Source organism: Lepisosteus oculatus, chromosome 13 (assembly GCF_040954835.1).
Source record: "Lepisosteus oculatus isolate fLepOcu1 chromosome 13, fLepOcu1.hap2, whole genome shotgun sequence".
In the NCBI taxonomy this organism is placed as follows: Eukaryota; Metazoa; Chordata; class Actinopteri; order Semionotiformes; family Lepisosteidae; genus Lepisosteus; species Lepisosteus oculatus.
Window position 1 is genome coordinate 2,290,066 of NC_090708.1, and position 24,300 is coordinate 2,314,365.

The 24,300-nt window shown below is 50.2% G+C and overlaps 3 protein-coding genes across 3 annotated transcripts in view; 2 read left to right on the forward strand and 1 right to left on the reverse strand.

Moving 5' to 3' along the window:
• The window catches only part of cp (ceruloplasmin), a 430,985-nt gene that overhangs the window by 369,924 nt on the left and 36,761 nt on the right, over positions 1-24,300 (reverse strand). The gene's annotated exons all lie outside the window — the stretch shown is intronic.
• LOC102698439 (uncharacterized) lies at positions 1,725-23,811 on the forward strand. The gene is made up of 17 exons (XM_069197397.1): positions 1,725-2,140; positions 4,351-4,461; positions 6,010-6,097; positions 7,502-7,668; positions 8,229-8,342; positions 9,124-9,204; positions 9,485-9,862; positions 10,707-10,790; positions 15,891-15,972; positions 16,659-16,826; positions 18,669-18,982; positions 19,624-19,737; positions 20,266-20,353; positions 21,227-21,393; positions 21,526-21,639; positions 22,552-22,635; positions 23,246-23,811. Exons 1-17 carry the CDS (start codon positions 1,937-1,939, stop codon positions 23,663-23,665), a joined length of 2,778 nt encoding a protein of 925 aa, XP_069053498.1. The 5' UTR covers positions 1,725-1,936; the 3' UTR covers positions 23,666-23,811.
• Positions 10,837-16,196, forward strand: ahsg1 (alpha-2-HS-glycoprotein 1). Its single transcript, XM_069197788.1, has 7 exons — positions 10,837-11,132; positions 11,735-11,845; positions 12,690-12,774; positions 13,281-13,447; positions 13,562-13,678; positions 14,688-14,774; positions 15,570-16,196. The coding sequence occupies exons 1-7, from the start codon at positions 10,911-10,913 to the stop codon at positions 15,888-15,890; spliced, it is 1,110 nt and encodes a 369-aa protein (XP_069053889.1). The 5' UTR covers positions 10,837-10,910; the 3' UTR covers positions 15,891-16,196.

Below are 24,300 nucleotides of genomic sequence, written 5' to 3' on the forward strand. Positions count from 1 at the left end.
TAATATATATTATATAGCTTTGCTATTGGAAAACTCGCCTCAGCCGTCTCATATTTAGTTTTAACCCCGAACAAACAGACAATCAGCTTATTTGAACAGTAAAAAGACCTACTGTAGGACTCAATTCAATTGAATTCAAGGTGCTTTATTAGCATGACTGATGGGTACAATCGGCGTTGCCAAAGAAAATAAAAATAATGAAATTCACATGAAACAAAACAAAAAAATTAAAGTAAAAAAAACGAGAAAAAAAATCTACAGACATATTACAGACATTTACAACAAAGACATCTTATAAAATATTTACATAAACTGTAAACATATTGAGCACGTCACATTGTCCGAGTACCCCCTCTCCCGGACAATATGACTTACTACAGCATTGCAAACGGTTCTGTGCTAAAGGGGAAAAGAAAGAATGATCTTCCATAATACCGTTTCTCTCTGTAGAATAATTGGTATATATCTTCAAACCTTTTTTTCTTCATAATTTTCTCTTAATCCGCCGCACTTTTTTTTTATAAAACGTGTAGAGATGCCAGTCAGCGCAGGGAAGAAAAACAGATGCGAGGAACGCGCTAGAAATGATCGAAGTGAAAAGAGAAGAAAAGAAACACGACGTTTCGGCCGTGGAGTGTTCTTCGGGTGCGGAGCCTTCTTCTCCGCAACTGGAGAAGGCTCCACAGCCGAAACGTTGTGTTTCTTTATTCTCTTTTTTAGCAGGGAATACACCTTTACCCGTGTCTACGCAGCCTACCCACGCCGACGCCGCTCCCTGCTTAGATATGATCATGCTCATCGCATGAACAAATGGGGGGCTTTGCAAACGGGATCCGTTTTGAGTGGGGAAAAAAACATCTGACTGTAAATATCACCTTCACAAATAATCCAGAACTGAAACCCGTGGCTCTCCCACAGTCTGCGGCGCGGACATGAGCAGGAGGAGAAACCGCGTGCCCCGCGGCGGCCTGGTGTCCAGTACAGGCCGGTCCAGTCCGTCCAGTACAGGCTGTGTCCGGTCTCATCGCGACCCCGCGTGATCACCCCTGACACGTCTGACAGGTGCCTGAGGTGAAGTTAAAGCCTAACCTGCCTCGTGTTTGTCACCTAGTGCACAGTTAGCTCTAACCTCGAAATCCGTCCGTGAACCAGTCTTTTTGAAAGTGTGCTCTTTCATAAGTCACTTGGGAGGACTTTGATCTTATTTGTCTTTATGGGCTTCGGTTTTTTTTTTTCCTCTCTCGCTTATTCAGGATTAAAAATCTGTCGATCTGGCAGTTCTGAAGGTTCTGAGCTGTTGTTTTCTGGGAGATGGGGATATGAGGGGAAGCAGAGGCTTTGAACCACTTTTAATGTCTTTGAAGGACCTCAATCAGAAACAAACTAAACGATTCGGTCTTAACATCGAGACACAGTGTCCCTCAAAGAATGAAAATGTTGACCGGGGCAATCAAGAGGAGAGAATTCTCCAGTAATAAATGCTGACCTGAATAAAACCCAGCAGTCACACCGGCCCTGCAGGACCCAGACTGGCCCCTGGTTCAGAGCAGTGAGTGAGAAACTTTCAGAAGCAGACGGAGACTCACAAGGATACCGAATGCGAAGCACATGAAGGTGAAGAGAAGTTTCCTGTTCCGGTTTCTGAGCTCCCCGACTTTACATAACATCCTATTTTATCATCTCCATCATTCCCCGCCACCACTTAGAAATCATTCACCTTTTATTTGTCTTTTAATTCCGATTTCCAGAGCAAAAGTACACAGAAGTTTGACATTTTGCATCAGCAAAAAAAAAAGTGCTTATCTCCGAGTGTTTGAACAACCTCGTATGACCCGCAAACTTTTTTAAACGTCTTTTTTTAAAAAGAATAGCAACAGGGACCACTGTAGGAGAAGAAGTAGTAGAAGAAGACAAGTTATAAAGAAATAAACCTGAGATGAGGAATCTCTCGTTTCTTCTTCTTTTGAGCGCCCAGGTGGTGGCATCCTGGGGCCACCCGGTGGACATCTTCCCTGCTCCCTGCAGCGACAGGACCGTGGCGCACAGGGCTCAGCTGGCCCTCTCCTACATCAACGAGGACCGGACAGAAGGCTACAAGTTCAGCCTGAACAGAGTCAATAACGTCCATCTGCACGAGCAGGTCGGTAGACGGGCTTCGGCGGAGGAAACAAACTGCAGCGTTAGCTCATCTGGTCCTTCAGTGCAGCTTGATGGGGAAAGAAAAGGCATTTGCAGAAGTGTGGGTTGGGAAATTGGAAGGTAGTTAATACTGAGGGGTTTTGTCAGTAGGTGTCCGGGGACATCAAGCACACCAGCCAAGTGAAAAGCTACAGAGCAGAGCTATTACTGTTATTGATTTTTGAAAAATGCGTTCTGCATTTTGTGTTTGGGGCAATTATAAAAGGCAACACATTCAGTTCCACAGAGGAAGAAAACCTTTTAAAGATGTTGTGCAATAGATATTGGGGCAGTCCATCTGAATTAATTAACCAAAATATAAACACTGAATTTGCTGGGGAAGGTTTTACCAGACCAACTTAAGACTCTGTTGGCATGAAACTGTCTTTTTCAGCACCTGAGGAAGGAAGGAACCTGATAACACAGCAGATCAGTTACAGAGAAGACCGATTTCCTTTTAAAACAACAAAAAAAAATCCTGTGTTTACTGACTTCAGTGCTGGCTGGGTTTCCTATTTGTCCTGACAAAGTTCCAGTTGCATGATGTTTTTCTAATTGCCCAAGAATCTGCCTTCTTTTGTGGTTGTAACCAATTGCTAAGGCTTAGCAGAGACCCTTTTACAATGACACAAGGTCTGCAAGTGTTGTTATAATTGAATCTGCAAAATGCTCATCAGTTTGCATTACAGTGCAATTTTATTTACACTATATTCATATTGATAAATAGTAAATGATTAAACCTGTACACATTAGCACCACAAAGATGCTTACATTTGTAGACAAAACTATTTAAGGTTTGCAGTGCACTATGCTGTATTCTATCTCAATATGTGATTTGTTCCTTTGTTTTTAGACTGGGACACGTTTTGTTTTATTTATTTCAATTTCAGTTCTTGTAAATTCAGGGCACGGAAAGCATAAAGAAATGTTGACTGCAGAGGAAAACCAAGCCTTCATTAGACTCTCATGACTCCAAAAGCACACCCCTGTCCCTAAAAAACACAACTGCTGTCCAGTGCATCACAAGCCCCTCTTCCATTAAAAAAAAAAATATTTCCAGTGCATACTAAACTTGGAACCCAGCTGCAGAGCTCTGCCGTATTTAAATGTGCAGAACTGCCCAGTGTCCCTGTGCTGTGTGGCAGGGTCTGTCCTTGCTGATCTGGGGAGCACGAATGAGGCTGGAACTTTTTTTAGACTTTTTTTAGGCTGATATAAAATAAGTTATAAACTCTCTCTTGCTCTATATTTCGATAATATAAAATAATTAATGCCGGGACCAGGGAGCAGCTATTTAACTCCCATGAAGGGCTGTAGGAGTGTGGAACAAACTCCCCAGCCATGTGGTTGAAGCCGATACCCTGGCTTCTTTCAAGAAACTGCTGGATGAGCTCCTTGTGACAATTAGCTACTATCAAACAAGCTGGATGAGCTGAATGTCCTTCTCTTTTCTGTAACCTGTCTTGTGTTCTAATATCCAATGTATTGTGAGAGCACAGCTGGTTCAGTCAGGGCTACTCTCCTATCGGAGCCAGCTATGCTCTTACAGTATATACTATCTAATAATATACCGTTCATAGCGCATGCATATGTGGTAGAATACATTCCAAAAGGCATCACAGGCACTGGACTGTTTAAGCACATATTGCAAAGAGTTATGATTAAGATACATCAGGGCCTGGGTGCAGGAGTCTTTTCCAATAAGCGCAGTCTTCATCAAAGCTGCTGCAGCAGGAGAGGCATCTCCACTAATACAGAAGACAGACTGCAGGAGTTCTGGGGAGGAAATGAATAAGCCGAAGGGAATGGTGGACCCCAGAGTGGTCTCTGGCTGGCCTTGACATGTTTGCGACTGCAGGGGAATGATCTGCCACTTCAGCCTGGGCTCGTGATGTTTGACAGCTGCGCTTTACCTCCTGACCTCCACGACCCCCTCATTTTCTCTGGGTTCTTTTTATCTTGAGAGCAAGAGAAACAGGAAGCAGATGTTCCCGAGCCAAAAAAAAAAAAACGCAGAAATCCAGAAACAGAGGTTACAGAAGCTTGCAACATGTGGCCGAGCACACAACTGCGGGAGAGCCATGTGTTTCTGCAAACTGTTTTTTTTTCTTTCGTAAAAGCAGATCCGTGCTACTGTGTTCCCTCACGGAGGCTGATGTGTGTGATTCGCAGGGCCCCGCCGGAACGGTCTTCTACCTGGACCTGGATGTGCTGGAGACCAAGTGCTATGTGAAGAGCCCCAGAGCCTGGGAGGACTGCGAGATCAGGCCGTTTGCAGAAACAGTAAGGCAGAGGGTTCAAGCAGACGTGTGGCCAGCGAGGTGGGACTGCTGCTGTTCTCCAGGGGTGACTCACTTTAGTGCAGCCTGATTCATTCCTCAGAGGTGCCCTTGCTCAGCCCTCATGCCCTCCTTCCCAATTGGTGTTAGAACGCTTTACAAAGGAGCACATTGTGCTGGAGTGCTCAAAAGCTGACAGGCTCTCGGGTGAGGAATATTAAAGCACAGGCAATCCACACCCCGCTGGACACTGAAAAAACAGGCCAGGCTACCTGGTGATCAGCCGTGAAGAATACAGAGGCACGGTCTTCCTTGCAAAAGTATGTGTGAAATGTATGTGCTCTGAAGCACACATTCCAGTGATCAAATATCCTGCTTACTCATCTGCTTAAGGCAGGGCTCTGTGACACATAAGACACACCACTACAGAACAGAGAACATTTTTCCTAATACTGGAACCTCAAAGGCGCCATTTTTACAGAGAAAGTAACATCTCACAGTAACATTTTACATATTTAAAAATCCATTTATTATATGTAGGGATGACGGAACCCCAGAACCGTACCAGGAGACATGGGACACAAAGCAGAAGTACATCCAGGCTACAAAAAAACACGGGGCGATTTAGAGGCACAGGCTGAACTAATACATGTGTCTGTCTTAAGGTGTGAGCAAGCCAGAGCATCCAGAGAAAACCCACAGGGGGAGAAAAGAACATGCAAAACATGTTCTGCACACAGAAGGTGTCCCATTCTGGAACAGGGCAAGGACCCCAGAGCTGTGAGGCAGCAGCACTCAGTCCCACTCCATGCTGCCCCAAACATACCAAGAGCCCTGAAATCTGGAACTAATAACTTTTATTGTATTTTCAATGCCTCTCGGTATATCTTCTACTGAATATAACACTGAATCGGCAGTAATTAAAGATAATATCTGCTTATCCAATTTCCTCTACATTTTCTCGTTTCCCTCACAATATGGGTTTTCCCCAGACTTTCTCAGATTAGTTCTTCCAGGAGGCACATTACACTCATTAGCCGCGGATTTGAATGGCGGGCTGTTCTGGCACAATTAAGCAGTAAGCTTCCTGTGACAAGCAACGCACAAACGTGCAAGACAGCAGGACAGCTGCGAGCCGTTGTGTGGTCCAACCCAGCAGGCAGTGGGGCTTGTGGCGAGAGTTTCTGGCAGCATTCACTGACTTCCATGATTTCATGTCCTTCGGTAAAACACAGCAAGTGTCAGGAGTGCCGTGAGCTACCTGTGACTGCTGTAGAGCTTGTTTGAACTCTTTCAGGGAAAAAATTGCCCCCCATTCCCCCTGGGCCTGGATGGCCTGAAAAGGGACCTACCTAGAAAGAGACAAAATATGAGTCACTTTCTATGGCAATGGGATGAGTAGAGATGACACACAATGGCAGTGCAGTCTGAATTAGCAGTCTTCTGTGTCTCTAAAGAGGACGTGGAAGGCCAGGTCACTAAGGCCAGCGCTTCCAGACAAAAGGAAAGTGAAGATGATTCATACTAAATATGCTGTGTTCTGCTTCTTTAGAAAAGCTCTGGGAACTGCAAGACCGTTCTTCTCAGTACACCTCAAGGACCCACCTACCTGTACAGCTATGACTGCAATCTGATTCCAGGTACTTTGTGTCTTTGTCTTGGAAAACAATCTTATAATCCCTCCCTACAGAGAACGTGTTAGAGATGGAGATGATATTGAGTCTCATCCATCTGACTCATCGTCTACATTTTTTAGGTGACTTTCAAAAGCAGGCACAACTACTTGACGGCCAATTGAGTGATGTAAGAACTAAGTCATGGCTTAAAAGTTAGCGAAATGGCCTGAATTGAGAAGAGCGAGGTTTTTGCCTTTGACAGAATCCGACCAGCTCTGCTGTTCGCACACAAAACTGAACTGGACTGTGAAGCCAGGCAGTGCCACTAATCTTGGTGCTGCAGTCCTTGTCCTGAGATGAAGTCTGATGTCAGAAACATAATGAATTGATTAATTATCAGGTATTTACTATTTAGAACTATTGGGAAAAAAGATGAGGTTCAGAAATAGTTCAATAACAGGAGCAGTATTTTATTTTAAGTGCCCCCTGTGTCCACCTGTGATAGGTCCATTGTGCAGGCTTCTCCTTTGAAGAATAACTCAAAGTTATTTCAGAAGATGACCCATTCTGATGGCTTTATTGAGCAGTCCTCTCTAACACCTGTGGTCACTGTTGGCCAGCTATTCGACTGTGCTGAACAGCGCATCTTTCATAAACTTCCCCATTCTTCACACAGTACACGTGTATGGCACATTTCAGGGGATGTGGGTCTCAAAATCTATCTTCTCTCTCACATTTTAAAAACCTTACAGACTGTAAATATGTAAGGCAGAATCACCAGGGTGGTACTGAAGTGCTGTCACTGTGACAACCCACTGAGCTTCTTCCGAGGCCTTGCAGTGACGGATAAGGATGTTTTAGCAGTAGAATGTACTAAAACTGCAGAACAGAATAATTTTGATTATTTATAGTTTATAGTCTGTTTTTCTGCTTTTTATAAAATGTGCAAAAAGCAAAACTGATTTTCAAACAATCTACTAGCTTTTTGATCACGAGTCCACAGTGAAAATGATTGAATGGACAAATATGTTAATATGCAGTGTAGCCTGCAAAAAAATATGTATGCCAAAAAGATTCTGTTGGAAAGGTACATGTTTAAATACCAGTTCTCAACATCCCAGCAAAAGACCTGCGCAAAACTTAAATTCTATATCTGCTATTATTAGACATTATCGTGTCCTTTTAACAGTACCTGAACACACTAATCAGACACAGCGCACCTTGTTTTGGGGATCTGAGCTTTATACCAGGTAGGTCTTCCCTGCCAGATGAGCTGTATAACTGAAAGTGAGCAGTGAAGTACTATAGGACTCCCAGTTTATTTAGAAGTGGCAGCATTACTTCAAAGCGCTTGGTTTTATATGCATTCATTCGCTCAAGCAGGTTCCGGTTGTGAACGATTTCTTTTTCTTTTCTTTTGCCCTGCAGATCAGCCGGAGAAAGTCCAGAGCATTTGCCCCCACTGCCCCCTGCTGCTGCCGGTGGACAGTCCTGAGGCGCTCCAGGCTGCGCAGGTCTCCCTGGACCAGTACAACACAGCCAGAGCCGCTCCTGCCGCCTTCTCGGTGCTCAACGTCACCCGGGCGTCTTCTCAGGTGGCCGCCGCGGCTCCAACATTCTGACAGCGCATTCGGCTAAATAACCCCCGTCTTCTTACGTCGGAAAAGAGAAAAAAAAGATGTTTTTCTTTTAGAAGCAGGCTGCTTCGCGGGAGTGGCACCCTGTACAAAGACGAGCACCCCTCAGTTTGTTTCCGGGCGTTCATAGTGTCGTGTTTCAGAACCTGTGCTTTCAGCGTAGCCTTTTCGTTTTCGGGTGCCAGCGTCATTTGTTTACTTACGTTTTCGAGCTGGGGCTTCGAACGACTTTCAGTCCTGCAAGAGGGTCCTCTCTCCAAACATTGCTCCTAACACGGGACCGGAGTTGTTATTGGACTTGGAGTCGAAGTTCAGTCGGTGTGGAAGTAACCCTTTCAAACTTCAGCTTCAGGACAAGGAATAATGCAGGACGTGACATTAATCAAGGAAACCGGGGCAGAAGTAATAACAGAGACTTAATTGGGAGGGGTGTGCACTAGGATCTTTATGATGTAGAAATCTTTTCTTCAATGAAGTAAACTCCTTAATACATGTGCCTACTGTTCTGTATGTCACAGACAAACCCCGAGCATGTCAGCTTTGTTGAGTATACGATTCAAGACACGGGCTGCTCCAAGCAACACGGAGATACTGACGGTCATCCCTGCATTCCCAAAGCCTCCGATACAGCTGTAAGCACTGATCATCAGAAGATGAGTTCTTGAACAACTCAGTTTTCTTTGCTTGTTTACCCAAGGATTACTAATTATGAATAATAATGTTTCATTTAGAAGCCCTTTTCAAAACCTCAAAGCGCTGTGCACATAGATACACACTTACACACAACAGATCCCACAGTAGCTGAACTGGGTAAAAAAAACAACAACCAGAAACTCTGCATTAGACGTAATAGTAAAAGATTTGAAAGTATTCACAGTCACAGAGTCTCTAATGGATTTGTGGTGCTGCTCATGAGAAGACTCACCCCCTGTGTTTAGCCTTAGTGTCAGCAGAGACCTGATTGCAACTTGGATTATACTCAGGCAAGGCTGAGGGAAACATGGAGTGAGACTGGTCAATGTCTTACAGTAGGAGGACCTTATGATTAACTTATATGAATTAAAGTAATATTTCACAGGCAGCCAGCGCAGTGTACACAGGACAGGAGTTATAGTGATGTGCTAAGGCAGAGATGTTGCTGTTAGCAAATGAGCTGCAAACCTGTGGACATACGTAGCCTACTTAGCACCTTAACAGACACCCTAGAAAGTAAGATGTTACAGTAATCTTACCTTGCTGAAATAATGAAGCATTTCTTTCTGTGTAATGACTAAAAAACAGTGCTCTTTAGAAGTCATCAGGAATACTTTTCTCCTTTAATTCATACCTGGTGTAAAGCAATGAACTCCTAAACCTTCCAAAAAATGTCGCAGGTAAGAATCCCTAAAGCACACGGCTTTTGTGCTCCAACAGGCCGGTTTCTGTGTCGCTGCTGTTTTCCCCCGAGGAATCGGTGAGCCGACAGTGGAAGTCTCCTGCGAGATCTACGTTACGGTACTGCGAGCTTGTTTTGTTCATCCTTCTGCAGCAAAATTATAAAAAAAATACAGCAGATTCCAAAGTCTCTTGCAGGGATGGCCCCACACAGAGTGAAACAGAGAAACGTAGGCAAAGGCACAGCGACCTGCCTTGGTGAAAGAGGACTCAATATTGCTTTTGGCGAGTGATTTACCCTAACAGGCCAAAAGCTCCGCCAGGCCAGGGCTTTGGCAATCGCTGCAGGGTCTCTAATTAAACTCGAGGCCAGTGAAATTCCCGCTCTGCTCTGTTCCAGGGGGCCGCGACTGTGGATCAGGCACCAGGGAGCGTTCCAGCTGGCTCGGACGCCAACAGGGAGCCGCAGGGCGCGCAAGTGACGCCTGCCCCGCCGCCCCGGGAGGGCCCGCGCAGGAGACCCAAGCCCACGCCGCCCGCCTACCCGTACCCCAAACTCCCTGCCGCCCCGGAGCCCAGGCGGTTCCGCCTCTCCTCCGAATCGGAGTCCTCCGAGGAACGCGGGGTCATGCCGCCTGGGAAGTTCAAGTGGCCCGGGGCCCCGCGGCGGCTGAAACGCCGGAACGCCGCGACGCCTGGGCCGGCCCCCCTGCCCGTGTTCCTGACCGCGTTCCCCGACTCCCCCTCCCCCGCCTGCCCCGGCGCCCCGAGACACGAGGTGCTGTAGAGCCCCCGGCCCAGTCGGCTCGGACCGCGACGGGCTCCTCCGCAGTGTCCCGCTGCATTCCCACCTGGAATGACGTCGTCTTGCAGATGTGTACCATTAAACGCTTGAAATAAATCAAATAAATGGGTCTGAACTGGAAAACTCCATGGTATGTGATCTTCATTTCTTGGGTTGTAAAACATCACGCCTCTCATTAAAACACCCGGCGGCTAGCGGCACGGTTACCCAGCGCAGACGTGGCCGGAGACCGGCGCCACAGCCGCCCCTCCCGGGAATCACCCCCCTGCCAACCGCGGCCCCCTAATCCCTCGTCTCCGTTCTCTCCGCTGTCTCGGCCACGGCTCCCAGACGTTCCACGTCGCTCCTCATTGCACCACCAGACCCCGCCCGGCCCGTAGTGAACGGACGCCACCGTGCAGACTCCACACAGACAGATGTCCAAGCCAGCGCCGTGCAGCTGGACAAATCCTCCTAGCTGATCCATCTCCGCTTCCCCAGCTCGGCCACGTCACAGACAGCCCCCCGCAGCAGTGGCAGGGCGCCCAGCGTGTCCTGCCTGTGTTTCCTGTTGGTGCTGAGGACTTCCTGTAGGACGGACGGAGTCACAATGTGTGGCAGAGATCTGCCGAGGGGTTTCCTCTGGTCAGAGGGGGGCGCTGTGTTTGCAGTGCGGGCGCACAGGCCGCTGGGGGTGTTGTAGAGCCGGGGGTCCACATGGTCTCCCTCCTCCGCTTCCTGCCGTGCGCCCCCAGGGTCGATGCGAGCTGCTCCTGGAAATGTGTTTGTTTTTTCTGGGAGCCGTCCCGTCTCCGCGGACCTGTGTTGACATTGGCAGGCGCGCCCCGCCGTTCTCTTGCGCAAGACCTCCGGGGGTTCAGGGCCGCGGCGCTTGCGTCAGAGCGGGCAGGAGGGCGGGCAGGCGGGCGGGCGGGCGGGCAGGCGCGGTATAAACGGCGGGCGGCGAGCCACGCTCTGTCCCACTCGGAGCCCGCTCCCTCTCCGCTCCTGCCTGCCTCTCTCGTGAGCCCCAGCCGCTGCCATGGAAACCGCCGGCGCCCTGGCCTTCCTGTCCCTGCTGGCCGCGGCCTGGGCCGCGGGCCTACCGCCCGCCGCCACCCTGCAGGGCGCCCGCTTCCCGCCCTGCGACTCCGCGGAGGCCGAGGCGGCCGCCCTGGCGGCCGTCGACTTCATCAACGCGCAGCATCACCACGGATACAAGCACACCCTGAACAGGATTGAGGAAGTCAGGGTGCTGCCCAGGGTGAGTGGCGACCCTGCTCCTCCTGCTCGAGGCGCGAGTGTCCTGGCGCACCCTGGCGCGGGGCCCGGTTGGGAACGGGCCTGGGGGTCGTGCTCAGGATGCTTCAGTAGAAGGGCACCAGCAAGCTGCGTTCTGAGACGGGAGGCCAGGTTGTACCGCAGAGGAACAGGTTAAAGGTTTATTTCCCGCTGAAAAGAGAAAAGAAGAAACACAGCACTTCGGCTGAGGAGCCTTCACACACCTGAGGAAGGCTCCGCAGCCAAAAGGTGTCTCTTCTCTTTTCACCGGGGAATAAACTTTTAACCTGTTCCTCTGCAGCCTGCGCACGCTGACGCAGCTCTGGAACTAGGCTGAATCGTAGATCGCTCCATACTCAGGCGAGGCTGAAGGAAGCACGGAGCTAGGCCTTGCAGCAGGGCCTCATGATCGACTCACAGTGGAAGTCATATCTCACAGGCAGCCAGTGCAGTGTAGACGGGACAGGAGTTATGGGCGGAGAGGCTGTCGTTAGCAAATGAGCATGTGAGGAAGGGGACGGGCATGGCCTGTCCCTGTGTGGGTAACAGGGTCCAGGGACTAACCTGCCTCCTCCTCCGCCCCAGCTGCCCGCTGGAGAGACCTACATCATGGAGCTGGACCTGCTGGAGACCAAGTGCCACGTCGTGAGCCCCACTCCAGCTCAGGGCTGTCCAGTGAGGCCACTCGTTGAAACGGTGAGGATCTTCCGTTCGGAAACAGCGCGTTACAGGTTTGGGATCGGAACAGACGGAAAGGGTCTGCAGTTTAGGAACCTCACAAGGCTTCTGACATTTATTAAAAATAGAGTTAGAACGATAAATCCGTTTTGGAGGAGCCTCGGGGTTCATGGCAAATACAAATCTGCATATCTGGCCCATGAACATGACGGGTTTGAATAAAGAATATATCAGGAGATACACAATTTTTTAAAAGAAAGTTTAACTAACCTGATTGGGTCTGCTCTAGAAGGATGAGTTCTGCCTGTACAGCGTCAGTGGCTGAGAGTCAGGTGTTACTGTAGCCGAGGGACGAGCCTGTCAGAGTGAGTTCAGAGAGGCTTTCTTAAACATCTGGGCTCGACAATGCAGAATCAGATCGTTCTCCCGAAAACGTTTTCCCCATCTCTTATCTCTTGGACTTGGGGGCTGACAAATCTGTCTCACAAGAGCTCCTTTTCCTGCGTGGGCGTCACTGCGTGATCTTCAGCCCTCTTCTGATCCCTGTCAAAGCGCGCACGGGCTCGCTGTGTTTACAGACCGCGCCGTTCTGCTGTTTCGATTCCACGACGTTTAGCGTTTTAAACCCAGTGATGACTATAACCTTTAAACCTGCCTTAATAAAACCAGCAGGCATGCCGGTAATCGAGATGGCACTGTGCAAAATCTGCAGAACCTCTGAACCTTTCAATTAGCAAGCGATTGAAGGGCTGTGTCTGGGGAGAGTGGTTGGGCCGGGCAAGTTACAGCATCCCGAAGATTAAAAACAGGCCTCTGGCCCACAGCTAAAGCGTGATGAGATACGTGTTTTCTCTTCTTCTAGAAAGTCGAGGGAGACTGTGATGTGATCTTGTCCAAAGTTGATGGGGCCTTCACTGTGACCGCTTACAAATGTAAAAGCAAACCAGGTCAGTTTCATTATTTTTTTAAAGATGTGAATGATTACAGAATGAACTAGTTCCGGACGATGCTTTGTCACATCACTACGGCCGCCACTACTGCTATTAATACTTAAATTGATGTTTTTTTAATATTTTCGGAAAAATAAATGATATGATGTTTCAGAGCACCGAGCTTTTAGAAAGACTGAGAATGGGATTTTGAGTTCAGCAATACCGACTGTGCACCACACATATTTGAAAGACGTTAATCGATAAGACGATTAACACAGCGTACTTGGGTTGGGTTAAGAAGAATGGTGTGAAACTGACTCAGACGCACAGTGAGTGCAGACACGCTCCCCAGCGAGGTGCAGTAACATCCCTCATCTCCTGCGACACTGTTGCACCGTCTTCTTTGCTGGTGATGAGTCTGCGTGCCCTGGCTGCTCTGCCCAGCTGGGCGGCGCAGTCCCTTCCACCAGCGGATAATGAAACGCGGACTCGGCTCACGCCGCTGCCTCTCCCGGCCGCAGATTCGGCGGAAGACGTGTCCCGACTGTGTGTCGGCTGCCCCTCCCTCCTGCCGCTGAACGACACGCTGGCGCTGCAGGCCGTCACCAACTCGCTGACCACGTTCAACGCTGGGCCCAACGAGACGGCTCACTTCGAGCTGATGGAGGTCGGGAGACTGGCGTCGCAGGTGGGTAGGCCCGCCTCCTAACGGGCAAGCGTGCCGGGCACTGGGGCGGGCGCCGGGCGGGCACCGCTCGGAAAGCTCGCAGCCGCACTGAGTGACCCCGGTTCTTCCGTGCAGGTGGTGGGGGGAGGAGCAATGTACATCACCGAGTTCGCCATCGTGGAGACCAACTGCACCGACCTCGAGGCGGCCGACCCACAGGCGGTCTGCGTCCCCCTCAGCGAGAGCCTGGCCGTGAGTACCGGCGCCGGGGCGGGTCGTACGCGCTTCACGCCGCTAGGTGTCGCCGTTGGGCTGGAACAGGAGCCCCGACAGATCAGAGGGTGGACACGCCTTGCGAAGGAGCTTGGACGTGGCTTAATTTGGCTAAAAAGAGCCGCCGCATTTTTAAAAGATAAACAATCGGACACAAAACCGGTTATAGTGACTGCGAATAGTGGCAACGCACCATTCAAAAGTTTTTGCAAAGGCACAGGTAAAGGTTTATTCCACGCTGACAAAAATAGACTATTCAGATATCGGTATCTGCAGAGAATAAACCTTTACTTGTTCCTTTGCAAGCCTACGCGTACTGACGCAGCTCCCTGCTTGGATTGAGATATTTTTTTCGTTGGAAAATTGAGATATCCTTAAAAAAAAAAAGCCCTTGCAAACTCTCGTTTCAGTTTGCATTTTCTAATGCAAGTGAAAACGTGCAGTTTTCGATGCGTTACGGTTTGGGGGGTTGTTGGAAAACGGCGTTTTCCCGTTTGTTGCATCACGAAAAATCGTGAATTCCTCGCTAAATGAGGGATTGTCAGTGCTAAAGCGAAAGAGAAGCAACGGCAAGATGGATATCCTGAAAATCTGTGCGAAAGAAAAAAAAAGCGAACTCACTCATAACGTACTTTCTACAGGTGATACCGACGACCTGTTCCTTTCCAGTCCATCCAGCACCCGAGTTACACTGGTTTACCGTTAAGAGAATTATCACCCAGGCAATATTTATAAAGAGAATCTTCTCTTCTTTTTTTCAGCAGGGAATAAACCTATTATACTTGTTCCTTTGCAGCCTACGCATGCTGACGCAGCCCCCCACCTGAATGTTTATAATCTGACGCCTCCCTTGTCTAAAACTGATTGAACAGCCCGGGACCTCAGTCGAACGTCCTCCCGTGTTTGTCTTTACAAGCACATTTTATTTTAACTCTAGAACGGTTCCCCCCTGTTAGGAAAGTGCTCTGACTGTCCCCTTTCTTTTCAGCGTCACGGTTTCTGCACCGGTAGCGTCCTTCCTGGAGTTCCCTCGGAGCCCGTCGTAACGGTGGACTGCGATATCTTTGGCGCTGCGGTAAGCTTTCAGTACTTTCTGTCTTTAAAAATGCGGGAGAAGGCGCTGCGCTAAGCATGTAACCCATAAACAACAACTCCGAAACCTCCTCTGCGGTCAAGTTAGACCGGTGAAAATCGCCAGCGGTAGTGTCATTAGTCGAACACTAGGTGGTGCCAGACCATTGGTCAACACAGCAGGATTTGGAATAACAACAGAAGAAAAGTTATACACGAAGAGAATCCATTTGGTACATCTAGCCCAGTTGGTAGCTGCTATTTATTTGATCCCAGCCGATTCTCACGACTGGGCAGCTTGTTCCATACTCCAACAACCCTTTGGGTAAAAAAGTGCTCTTGCTATAAAATGTACTAATCGGCAAGATGTACCCCCTGTCATACATTCTCAGGAAGAAAGCACTGAAAGAATATTTCTAGACCTTTGTTTTAAAGCCCAGCCATATCTGCATTAGATTGTATTAGTGTTTACTTATACCTTCTTCGAAATGAAACCAAAACTACACAGTGTTCCCCCGTGGAGGCTAGGAAAAGGACCGTCAGGGGGATCTGCGTTTTCTCCAGTCTGGGCGGTTGCAGGGCCCGGCCCGTACAGAAAGCTTTTCTTCTCGTAACGAATCCGAGGGCGGAGACCCTCTGGCTGCCCGAGGGCGGCCTGATCGCGGCCCAGGAGAGGCCCAGTGACCTGCAGAAGCACGGGCTCTAGTCCCGTCTCGAGAGCGCTGGCGCGCGGGTCTCTGGCCCTGGGGCTCCTGAATCAAGCTCTCTCTCTCTCTCTCTCCCTCCCGCGCTGCTGCAGGGCCCGGAGATCCTGATCGTGTCCAACGACAGCCAGGCCGTCCCCGCCGGCCCCCCCGCCGGCCCCCCCGTGGTCCACCACCACGAGCACGCCGGGCAAGGGCCGCACTCCCACGGCTTCAAGCACCACCAGCTGACCGCCGTCCACGGGGACGTGACCCCCGGCCTCTTCTCCTCCGAGTCGGCCGAGGCCGCGCCCGCGCCCGTGCCTGCGCAGGTGGTCAAGAGAGAGGTGGCGGCCGCCCCGCCGGTGCCCGCCGCCCCGGGTCAGGCCGCCGTGCCCCTGCCGGCCGTGTGCCCCGGGCGGGTCAGGCACTTCTAGGTGGGACCACCCGGGCGTGCCGACGCCCCCGACCTGCACGCCTGCCGGCCTGGCCCGGCCTCGGAGGTGTCACGCCCCGCACGTGAGCACAGGGAAGTCCCGGCTTGGAGCCAAGGACGAAGGAATAAAGAGGGGGAAAAAAAAACTGTAATTCCACTAAATTGACATGGTGCTACTGTATATCCGTCTGCTGGATCGTTCACTCAGAATCTGAAACTAAAGTTGCTTAAGCTACACTGTATACACCTTGATTATCATTACCTGTGGTGCTTACAATACAGAGGAATAAAAACAATTTAACATTAACGGTTTGATTCTTCTTTGGGGTCTCAAGTCTCCTTTCTTGGTGTCTGAGTGGGGAGGGGTGGCTCTATCACGAGTAAGTCCAACTACCTCATCTGCAATAAAGATGTTCTATTAAGACACGATCACTTTATTGGCCCTATAGAAGTTCTTGCATTAGGAGTCTGTCTTTTCGCAGACCCCAGCTTGCTCTCCACGAGACACACAGACAAGGAGAGAAGCTGGGGGTCAGATGCAGGGTCAGCCATTTATACAGCGCCCCTGGAGCAGCTGGGGTGAAGGGCCTTGCTCAGGGGCCCAACGGAGTAGGATTCCTCCATCGAAGTGAAGTTCAGCTAGCAGACCTCTGCTCTTTTGCCATGGGATCTTTATGCCCTAGCAATTAGGAACTCGGTTTAATGTCTCTTCCGAAGGAAGAGCGCCCCCTACTGGTACCCCAACGACACCTGCAGCTGCAACCTGCAGCTTCTTCCTTCGAGGTCTCCGGTCTCAGCACTGACCAGGCCCAGCCCGACAGAGCTTCCCAGGATCGGACTGCTGTGCCAGACGGCCAGGAGGAAGGAGTGCACACACAGGGCCCCATCGCGGCACAAGTGGTAGCCGTTCTTAAAGCGCAGTCCCACAGCCCTGTGGGTCAGTCAGCAAAACAATCAAGTTCAAGTCTATTGTCACTGTGCTCATACACAGCTGTATGGTATAACGAAATGCTATTTAGCTAGCTCTGAGACGGTAAGCAGTAGAAGAAAAAAACAACAATACAATTGTATAAGAAAAGAAAGACAGAGACAACAGGCAGTGTGCAAAACAACAACAGTTGTGCAAAATCATACATCAACAGAATAAAATAAAGGGTAGACAAGTAGGAGGAGTGAACTTCTTAACATGTGAGGTGGAGGTAGATTTCAATGTGTGTTTGAGTTTTGATAAAGAGAGAAGGCACTGTCTTTCCTCAAGCACCGTCTGTCAGAAATGTCCTGGATGGATGGGAGAGCAACCCCCAGTGATGGACTGGGCAGATCCGAAGGGCACACAGAGGATCGTGCAGAACAGTGGCACAGCCCAGAAGACGTGCATGGGGAAGTGTGGAGGCTATAAAGTGCCGACCGCACAAGGGACATTTATACAGGGGAAGAGGAAGGAGTCAGGCTTCATTCGGAAATTCAGACATCTGCTGGGTTCCAGTTTTGACTTAATTAGGCTCCTCATCTGATCAGTAATGATTAACATCTTCCCAACTGCTTCCAAGCTCATTGAAAGGAGCAGCCTGTGCTCTGCAGGGAGAGGAAGATTGTTTATCTGGATTTATCTGGGAGCACACAGATAATTCGGATCCGTTGTACATTAACCCATTGATTCAAAAAGCTCATCTTCAGTCAGTGACCCTCGGCACATGGCACTCAGGTTAATCATTCGCTCAGCTTGTTTAGCCTCCGCAAACCCAGCTTTCCTTCAGCTTCAACCCTGAGCTGAGCAAGGATCCCCATTTTATTGGAGAGAATGTCTGTTGTCAGAATGAAAGAAAAGATATTTTTAATAATGACATTGTACAGTAATCCATCCAGTTTTCACCACTTTACCCAGTACGGGTTGGCTGGAGAGCTGGATACACCCTGCTGCTGCCCTGTCTACGTACCCAGCAGGGCTCGGCACACCGATAGAAAGGTACTGTGTGCTGAAGCCTGGCGGAGCATGATTGTGGTTTTAAATCCAGTGGGGTGAAAAGAGGGGAAGCACCCAGACACAGTGGACTTGAGGAGGAAGTTGTCAAAACACAAAGGAGCAGGACGGAGCAGAACTCCTCCAGTTAAACACCACTTCCTGCAGCTTCCCTGTTCTTCTGGCCCTTCAGAGAGCTGGTCACTGTTGCTTCTGGGAAAACCGGCCCTGCTGAGAGAGTGGGTGCTCATGTTTCCCTGTTCAGCGTGTACCCCACCTTGTGCCCGTTGCTCGCCAGGTAAGGCTTCGGACCCTGAATTGGATTAAGCAGTTAAAAAATGAATAATATTAATAATAATAATGTTACTTTGTGCAACAAGTCCAGCACAGAAAAACCTTTTTTATTTATGGAAAAGAGGCCGTTTTCAGAACAGAAGAGTGAATAAAACAAAGGCGACTGAGAAGAAATGAAGAACACCTTCAAATACCATGCATGGAGCAAGCAGCACGGATCTCTGCTGCTTCAGGATGGGGCAGGAGACAATTACAGCTTCCTATGGGAGCCCACTGAAGTCCCTGCTGCTGGGAAACTCAAGAGGAAATGTGAGAGTCTTATTGAGGAGCTGGGAAATTCTGTGGCCCAACCCCCTCCCCACTACTGACCTCACACTAACGCTGAGGAGCGACCTGTGAGGTAAGCAGTTAGAATGAACATCTAGATAGATGATTAGCCACATACTACCAGGTTCTTTACAAAGACAGCCATGGAGTGCCGAGGGTCCACTAGGGACAACACTCTGCAACACTCGGAGAGATAAGGGTCCGGCTTCACCCGGTTGGTCAGCGGCCGGGGTCAAGGCCGCAGGGGCCGCGCTGACGATGGGGTGATCCCGAACGGCCAGCAGCAGGGCCATTCCTGCACATCGGAGATGAAGCTGTGCGTGCTGTCGCTGCTGCTGTGCTGCGGTGTGGCCCACACGGGGCCCCCCCGCCGCCGCCCAGCGGAGCAGGGCTCCTGCGCGGACCCTGGCACGGCGGCGGTCGCCGAGCTGGCCCTCAGCCGCGTCAACGCCGACCGGGGAGAGGGACACGTCCTCAGCCTGCACCGCCTCCACAGCGCCCGCCTGGAGCGCGTGAGTAGCAGCCGCCCGCGCGAGAGCGCCGGGGAACGCGGGCAGGGTGATCCACGAGATCCTTCCGTTTCATCGCGTGTTCTGTCAGAACGAGCCTGTCCTGCTCCGAGGCCGGGAAAATGAGGCTCCTGCACTCGCGTCTCTGCGCGAAAGGATCTTGTTTTCCTACGCGGGTCTGTTTCAAAAACACGCTGTGTCAACACCTCCCCCCCGTGTCTCCAGGCGAACCCTGTTATCAGAGCTGGACCTGAGCATTCGCAGTATTGACTGGGCTTGGCTTGCCGAGTACAGCAGGCCGCTTCTCAGAATTGACATTCAATTACTGAGCTGGTTTGTTTGAGCACTGCCCTGTGTCAAAGTGTCAAAGACACAAGGGCCACTGTACGACGCCATGAGGCTGCTGTTCTCGCTTCCCCTCCAGACGGTGGGTACTCAGGGCCTTATACTCGTATAGTGAAGGAGACTGCTGCCTGGCTGGGTGCCAAGCTCTCCCGCTGCGCGGTCTCGGACGAGATGGGCTGTTGTCTGACTAACCCGCCCCAGGAGAGCCTTGTGGCGGCTGTTCCAGTGGGGCCCCGACGAGCGAAGGAGGGGCTTGCGCTAGGAGGGTCCTGACCGCCACGGCTGCCCCTTGCTCGCAGGGCCCGGACAGAGCGGTGTTCCACCTGACCTTGGACGTGCTGGAGACCACGTGCCACGCGCTCAGCGGGAGGGACTGGAGGGGCTGCGGCGTCCGCCGGAGACAAGACACGCCCGTAGGTCTCCGCCCGGCTCGGGACATCGCACAATCTGCACAATCTGCACAAAATTTCGAACCCGGAACACTTCCCTCCGGGGAGCATCCGAGGGAGAAATTCTCATCCACATAGTTTACAGCAGGGGTTCCCCACCCCGGCCTGGGGCGCCCCACGCTGCAAGCGGGCTCTCATAGCAGCTGAGCTCTTGGCTGACGTGAGTATCTGAGCCCAGGGATTTCGCTGTATCCCTGACAGCGAAAGGACACCTCCTGCACGCTTAGGATCTGAAAGCAATTGAAGCGTGCAAATTAAACCTCTTATTAGGGCCGTTGAGGGTTCAGTTATTTAATTAGGGTGTCCAGGTGGAACCAAAGTTGACAGGGGTGGGTTCCCCAGGACCTTACAAAAACTCTCTCACAAAACCACACAGGGCAAGAGCTCAACCTCTCACTGAACTGTGAGTTATTTGTTGGTGTGGGAAAACACGTAGGTGTACTGTATAGCGTCTCAGCTCACTGGCACTAATTCTTCTCCATTCCTTCACAGGTCTATGGCCAGTGTAAGGCCACAGCCTACACCAGCGGAGTCCAGAGAGTCGTGCGGGTCTCCAGCTATAACTGTACCCTCAGGCCAGGTACGGTACCGTACGGCACCTTGCCCGAGCACTGCTGGACCCGTGTCTCCTCGTGCGGTCCGGCCCGATTCACCTCGACGCCGACGGTCCAGAACCGCATCATGGAAAAGTGTGGCAGAGAGGGAGCAGGGATCCCAGCCAGCCCTTAGAAGCCAAACCAGACCCCCGCAGAACCGAGTCGGGGCAGTTCCGGTTCCGATCCGATCTCAGGGCCCACACGAGACGGGGGGGGAAACATCAGTCACAACCACACGTTAACGGCAACAGCCAAACCGTTTGGTTTTGTTCAGACACCGGAGAGAAATGTTCAACTGTGAGTGTGTGTCCCCTTGACACAGGCAGTCCTGAACTCCTGCATGCCGCTGTCTCTGTGTAGCAGGACTTTCTTTTACTTACCTGGACAGGAACAAAATAGAATAACTAGCTAATCAGGCCATTTCAATTATCTTTTATTCTTAAATTTTAGGAGACTTCATATTCTGTGGAGAAATCGTCAGTAACCTCACATTTTCAACTTAATAAGAGCTGGGAACACTGAAGGGTTTCTCTTCAAGAGAGTTATTCCCTCAGTTAAAAGGTTCGATGAAGAACATGCAGCTCATGATGTTTTTAACACGTACTTAACAGATAAATTGCTGTGGAAACATACTGAAATGATACCATTCCCTCCTCTTGAAGGAAAGGAGTCTGTGTCTGCAAAATACTTTCAGACCTCTGTAATTGCTTTTTTTAATATTAAAATCTGAATTGTACTATTCCTTGATTTTAATTAGTCAGTAAAAGCTCCTATAATATAGGTATTGGAGAACTGTACTGGGAGGTGAAGGTCTACTGTCACACTGTTCAAGGATAACGTGTCTATTGCTTCGGTAGCCCCTCGCTCCAAAATCTTTCTGTCATGCCCTGACTGCCCCCGCCCACTGTCCGTGTCCGACGATAACATCCTGAGGGCCGTGAACGAGACCCTGCAGAAATACAACCGAGAAAGCGGGATGCCCAATTACTTCTCTCTCCTGGCTGTGTCCAGGGCTTCCTCACGGGTGAGCAGAGTCTTCACCGGAACACATGCTGTGCACAGTTTAAAGATAGATTGAATAGGAATATACAGTTTTTAAACTGTATTACCTAGTTGCACTCAAATTTCTTTCCTGTTTTTCCCGGGTGGTCCGGAGGGAGGATTGGGCCTGTTCTATTTTGTGGAATTCACCATCCAGGAGACTGTGTGCAGCAACAGCTCAGACGTTGCAGATGTTTCCAGATGTGCGCTGATGGACTCCAAGTCTGCTGTACGTGAAAACAGAAAGCCAGTCCAAAGACATGCTGGCAGATGAATCGGCTGTAGGAAAACTCATGGTGTGTGTATGTGGGTGGAGTGTGTGAGTGTGCGTGTATGTGGGTGCAGTGTGTGTATGTGGGTGTATGTGGGTGCAGTGTGTGAGTGTGCGTGTATGTGGGTGTTGTGTGTGTATGTGGGTGTAGTGTGTGAGTGTACGTGTATGTGGGTGTTGTGTGTGTATGTGGGTGTAGTGTGTGAGTGTGCGTGTATGTGGGTGTAGTGTGTGAGTGTGCGTGTATGTGGGTGTAGTGTGCGAGTGTATGTGGGTGTAGTGTGTGAGTGTGTGCGTATGTGGGTGTTGTGTGTGAGTGTGTGTGTATGTGGGTGCAGTGTGTGAGTGTGTGTGTATGTGGGTGCAGTGTGTGAGTGTGTGTGTATGTGGGTGTTGTGTGTGAGTGTGTGTGTATGTGGGTGTTGTGTGTGTATGTGGGTGTAGTGTGTGAGTGTGCGTGTATGTGGGTGTAGTGAGTGTGCGTGTATGTGGGTGTAGTGTGTGAGTGTATGTGGGTGTAGTGTGTGAGTGTGTCCGTATGTGGGTGTAGTGTGTGAGTGTTGTGTGTGTATGTGGGTGTAGTGTGTGAGTGTTGTGTGTGTATGTGGGTGTAGTGTGTGAGTGTTGTGTGTGTATGTGGGTGTAGTGTGTGAGTGTTGTGTGTGTATGTGGGTGTAGTGTGTGAGTGTTGTGTGTGTATGTGGGTGTAGTGTGTGAGTGTGTGTGTATGTGCCCTGCACATCACTAGAAAGGCTGCTCCGTTTGCTACAGGTGCTACATGGCTGGCAAGGCCTGACCTGTGTTCTTGAGCTTCGTGCCCTAAAGGTGTGAGCTGAGCAATACCCAGATCATTCTCATTTGTCTTCCTAGCACAAGGGCCACTGCAGAGGATCACACTCACAGTTACTGGGTCAAGACAATGTCTCCGTCTCCTGCGAAATCTTTGAACCAGCGGTAGGAAATGAAATGCTCGTCTTTGCATTTAATTTAGTTGAAAACAAATATTGGAATAATATCTTAGGATGAGCAATCTTACTTCTCTTCCATAGGACTGATTCTAAAGAAAATGAGTAGAGAGGATTTAAGAAACTTCATAGGGCTTATAGAAAAGTTGCAATGAAGGATAAAAATGCCAGCCGGTTCAGAAAAAGTACTGTGATGAATATTGCTTAAAGCAAGAATCTGTAGTCTCTCAAAGGGTGACCAGCCCTTTGAGATGGATTACAATGAAACCTGATGGTTGCTTCTTTTCCCCAGAAGCTTCTTGGTTCTTCCAGTGGGCTCTGGCTGTCAAGTCCTGGATTTTGGGATCGAGGGTTGTGATTTAATCCAGGACTTAGATGACCAGGGTTTTAGTGAAACCTCAGTATGTCAAAATGCATGTCTCTACCAGAGGTCCTGGCATTATATACCAGTTCTGACTGTCCGCCAGGACATCATCTAGCCCACAGTACAGGGAGTCAAATATACGCTTTGGGCGGCACTCATGACTGGATACTTACTTGCTTCTAGCAAATGCAGAGGTCACGTGATATGCAAACTAAATTGCCTTATTTGCCTGAAGGGCTCGGAGACTGAGAAAGGACACCACCTGCTGGGTGGGGAAGGCAGCCACAGTCTTGACCATGGGCTGGGGCACCAGCACCAACACCAGCACCTCCATCTCCACGGCGACGCGGCAGCAGCAGCCAGCCCCGCCCCTTCCAAGGGGCTGCTGGGTACTGTCCAGTACCTCCCAGCCTTGGACCGGCCGATGGCCTTCCCTCCTTCTCCTGACGGGACTATCGCTTCCGACGAACTCCCAGGCGTCTCCGAGAGTGGGCAGCAGCAGCAGCCACCCCGGGAGAGGTTGCCGGTCCCCAGCCCCTTCCCTGGGGTCCGTGCCACGGAGTGTCCTGGAGAGCCCAGGCACGGAGACGCTCTGTTACAGGAGCTCTTTCAAGAGGATCCTCTCTTCTACCACCCTGTCGATATCGCAGGGTGATCTCCTCTCCGCTTGCTGGAGTGAGCAAACAAGCTTTCCAGAAGCCCCGGCGTCTCTCTGCGCCGTCGATCGAACCATGACCGTTAGCGTGCAGGGAAACAGCACGAGCTGCTGCTTTGCCAGAAATAAAGCGTTTGCAAGATTCAGCTGCCTGTGTAAAGCTCTTTGTCATCCCCGTTTTAGCTGTACGGGCAAAACAGTTTCTAGAGGTTTAAACGAATTATAGGCGTGCAAAAGTTCAAGGTGTAACCAGAAGTAATACAAATTCTGTTTTAAGAATTCTGTAATAAGAATTACGCAACCGTGCAATGAAAGCCTTGCTTTCGAAGAGTGCTGCTTCCCTATCTACGTATCCAACAGTGTCGTGGGTTTTACATCCAGAGCCGTGAAAAGAGGGGAAGATCCAAGACGCAGTGAAGTTGGGGAGCATGTATGTACATGAGTCTGTCAAAGCACAAAGGACCAGACCTGAGCAAAATCCTCCAGTTAAATACCATCCCAACAGCTCCCCTATTCCTATGGCACTTAAGAGAGCTGGTTACTGTTGTTTCTGGGAGAACTGGCCTGTGTGTCCGTGTTCATGTCTGCTGTATCCTGTGATGGACTGGTGTCTCTCCCAGGGCGTACCCTGCCTC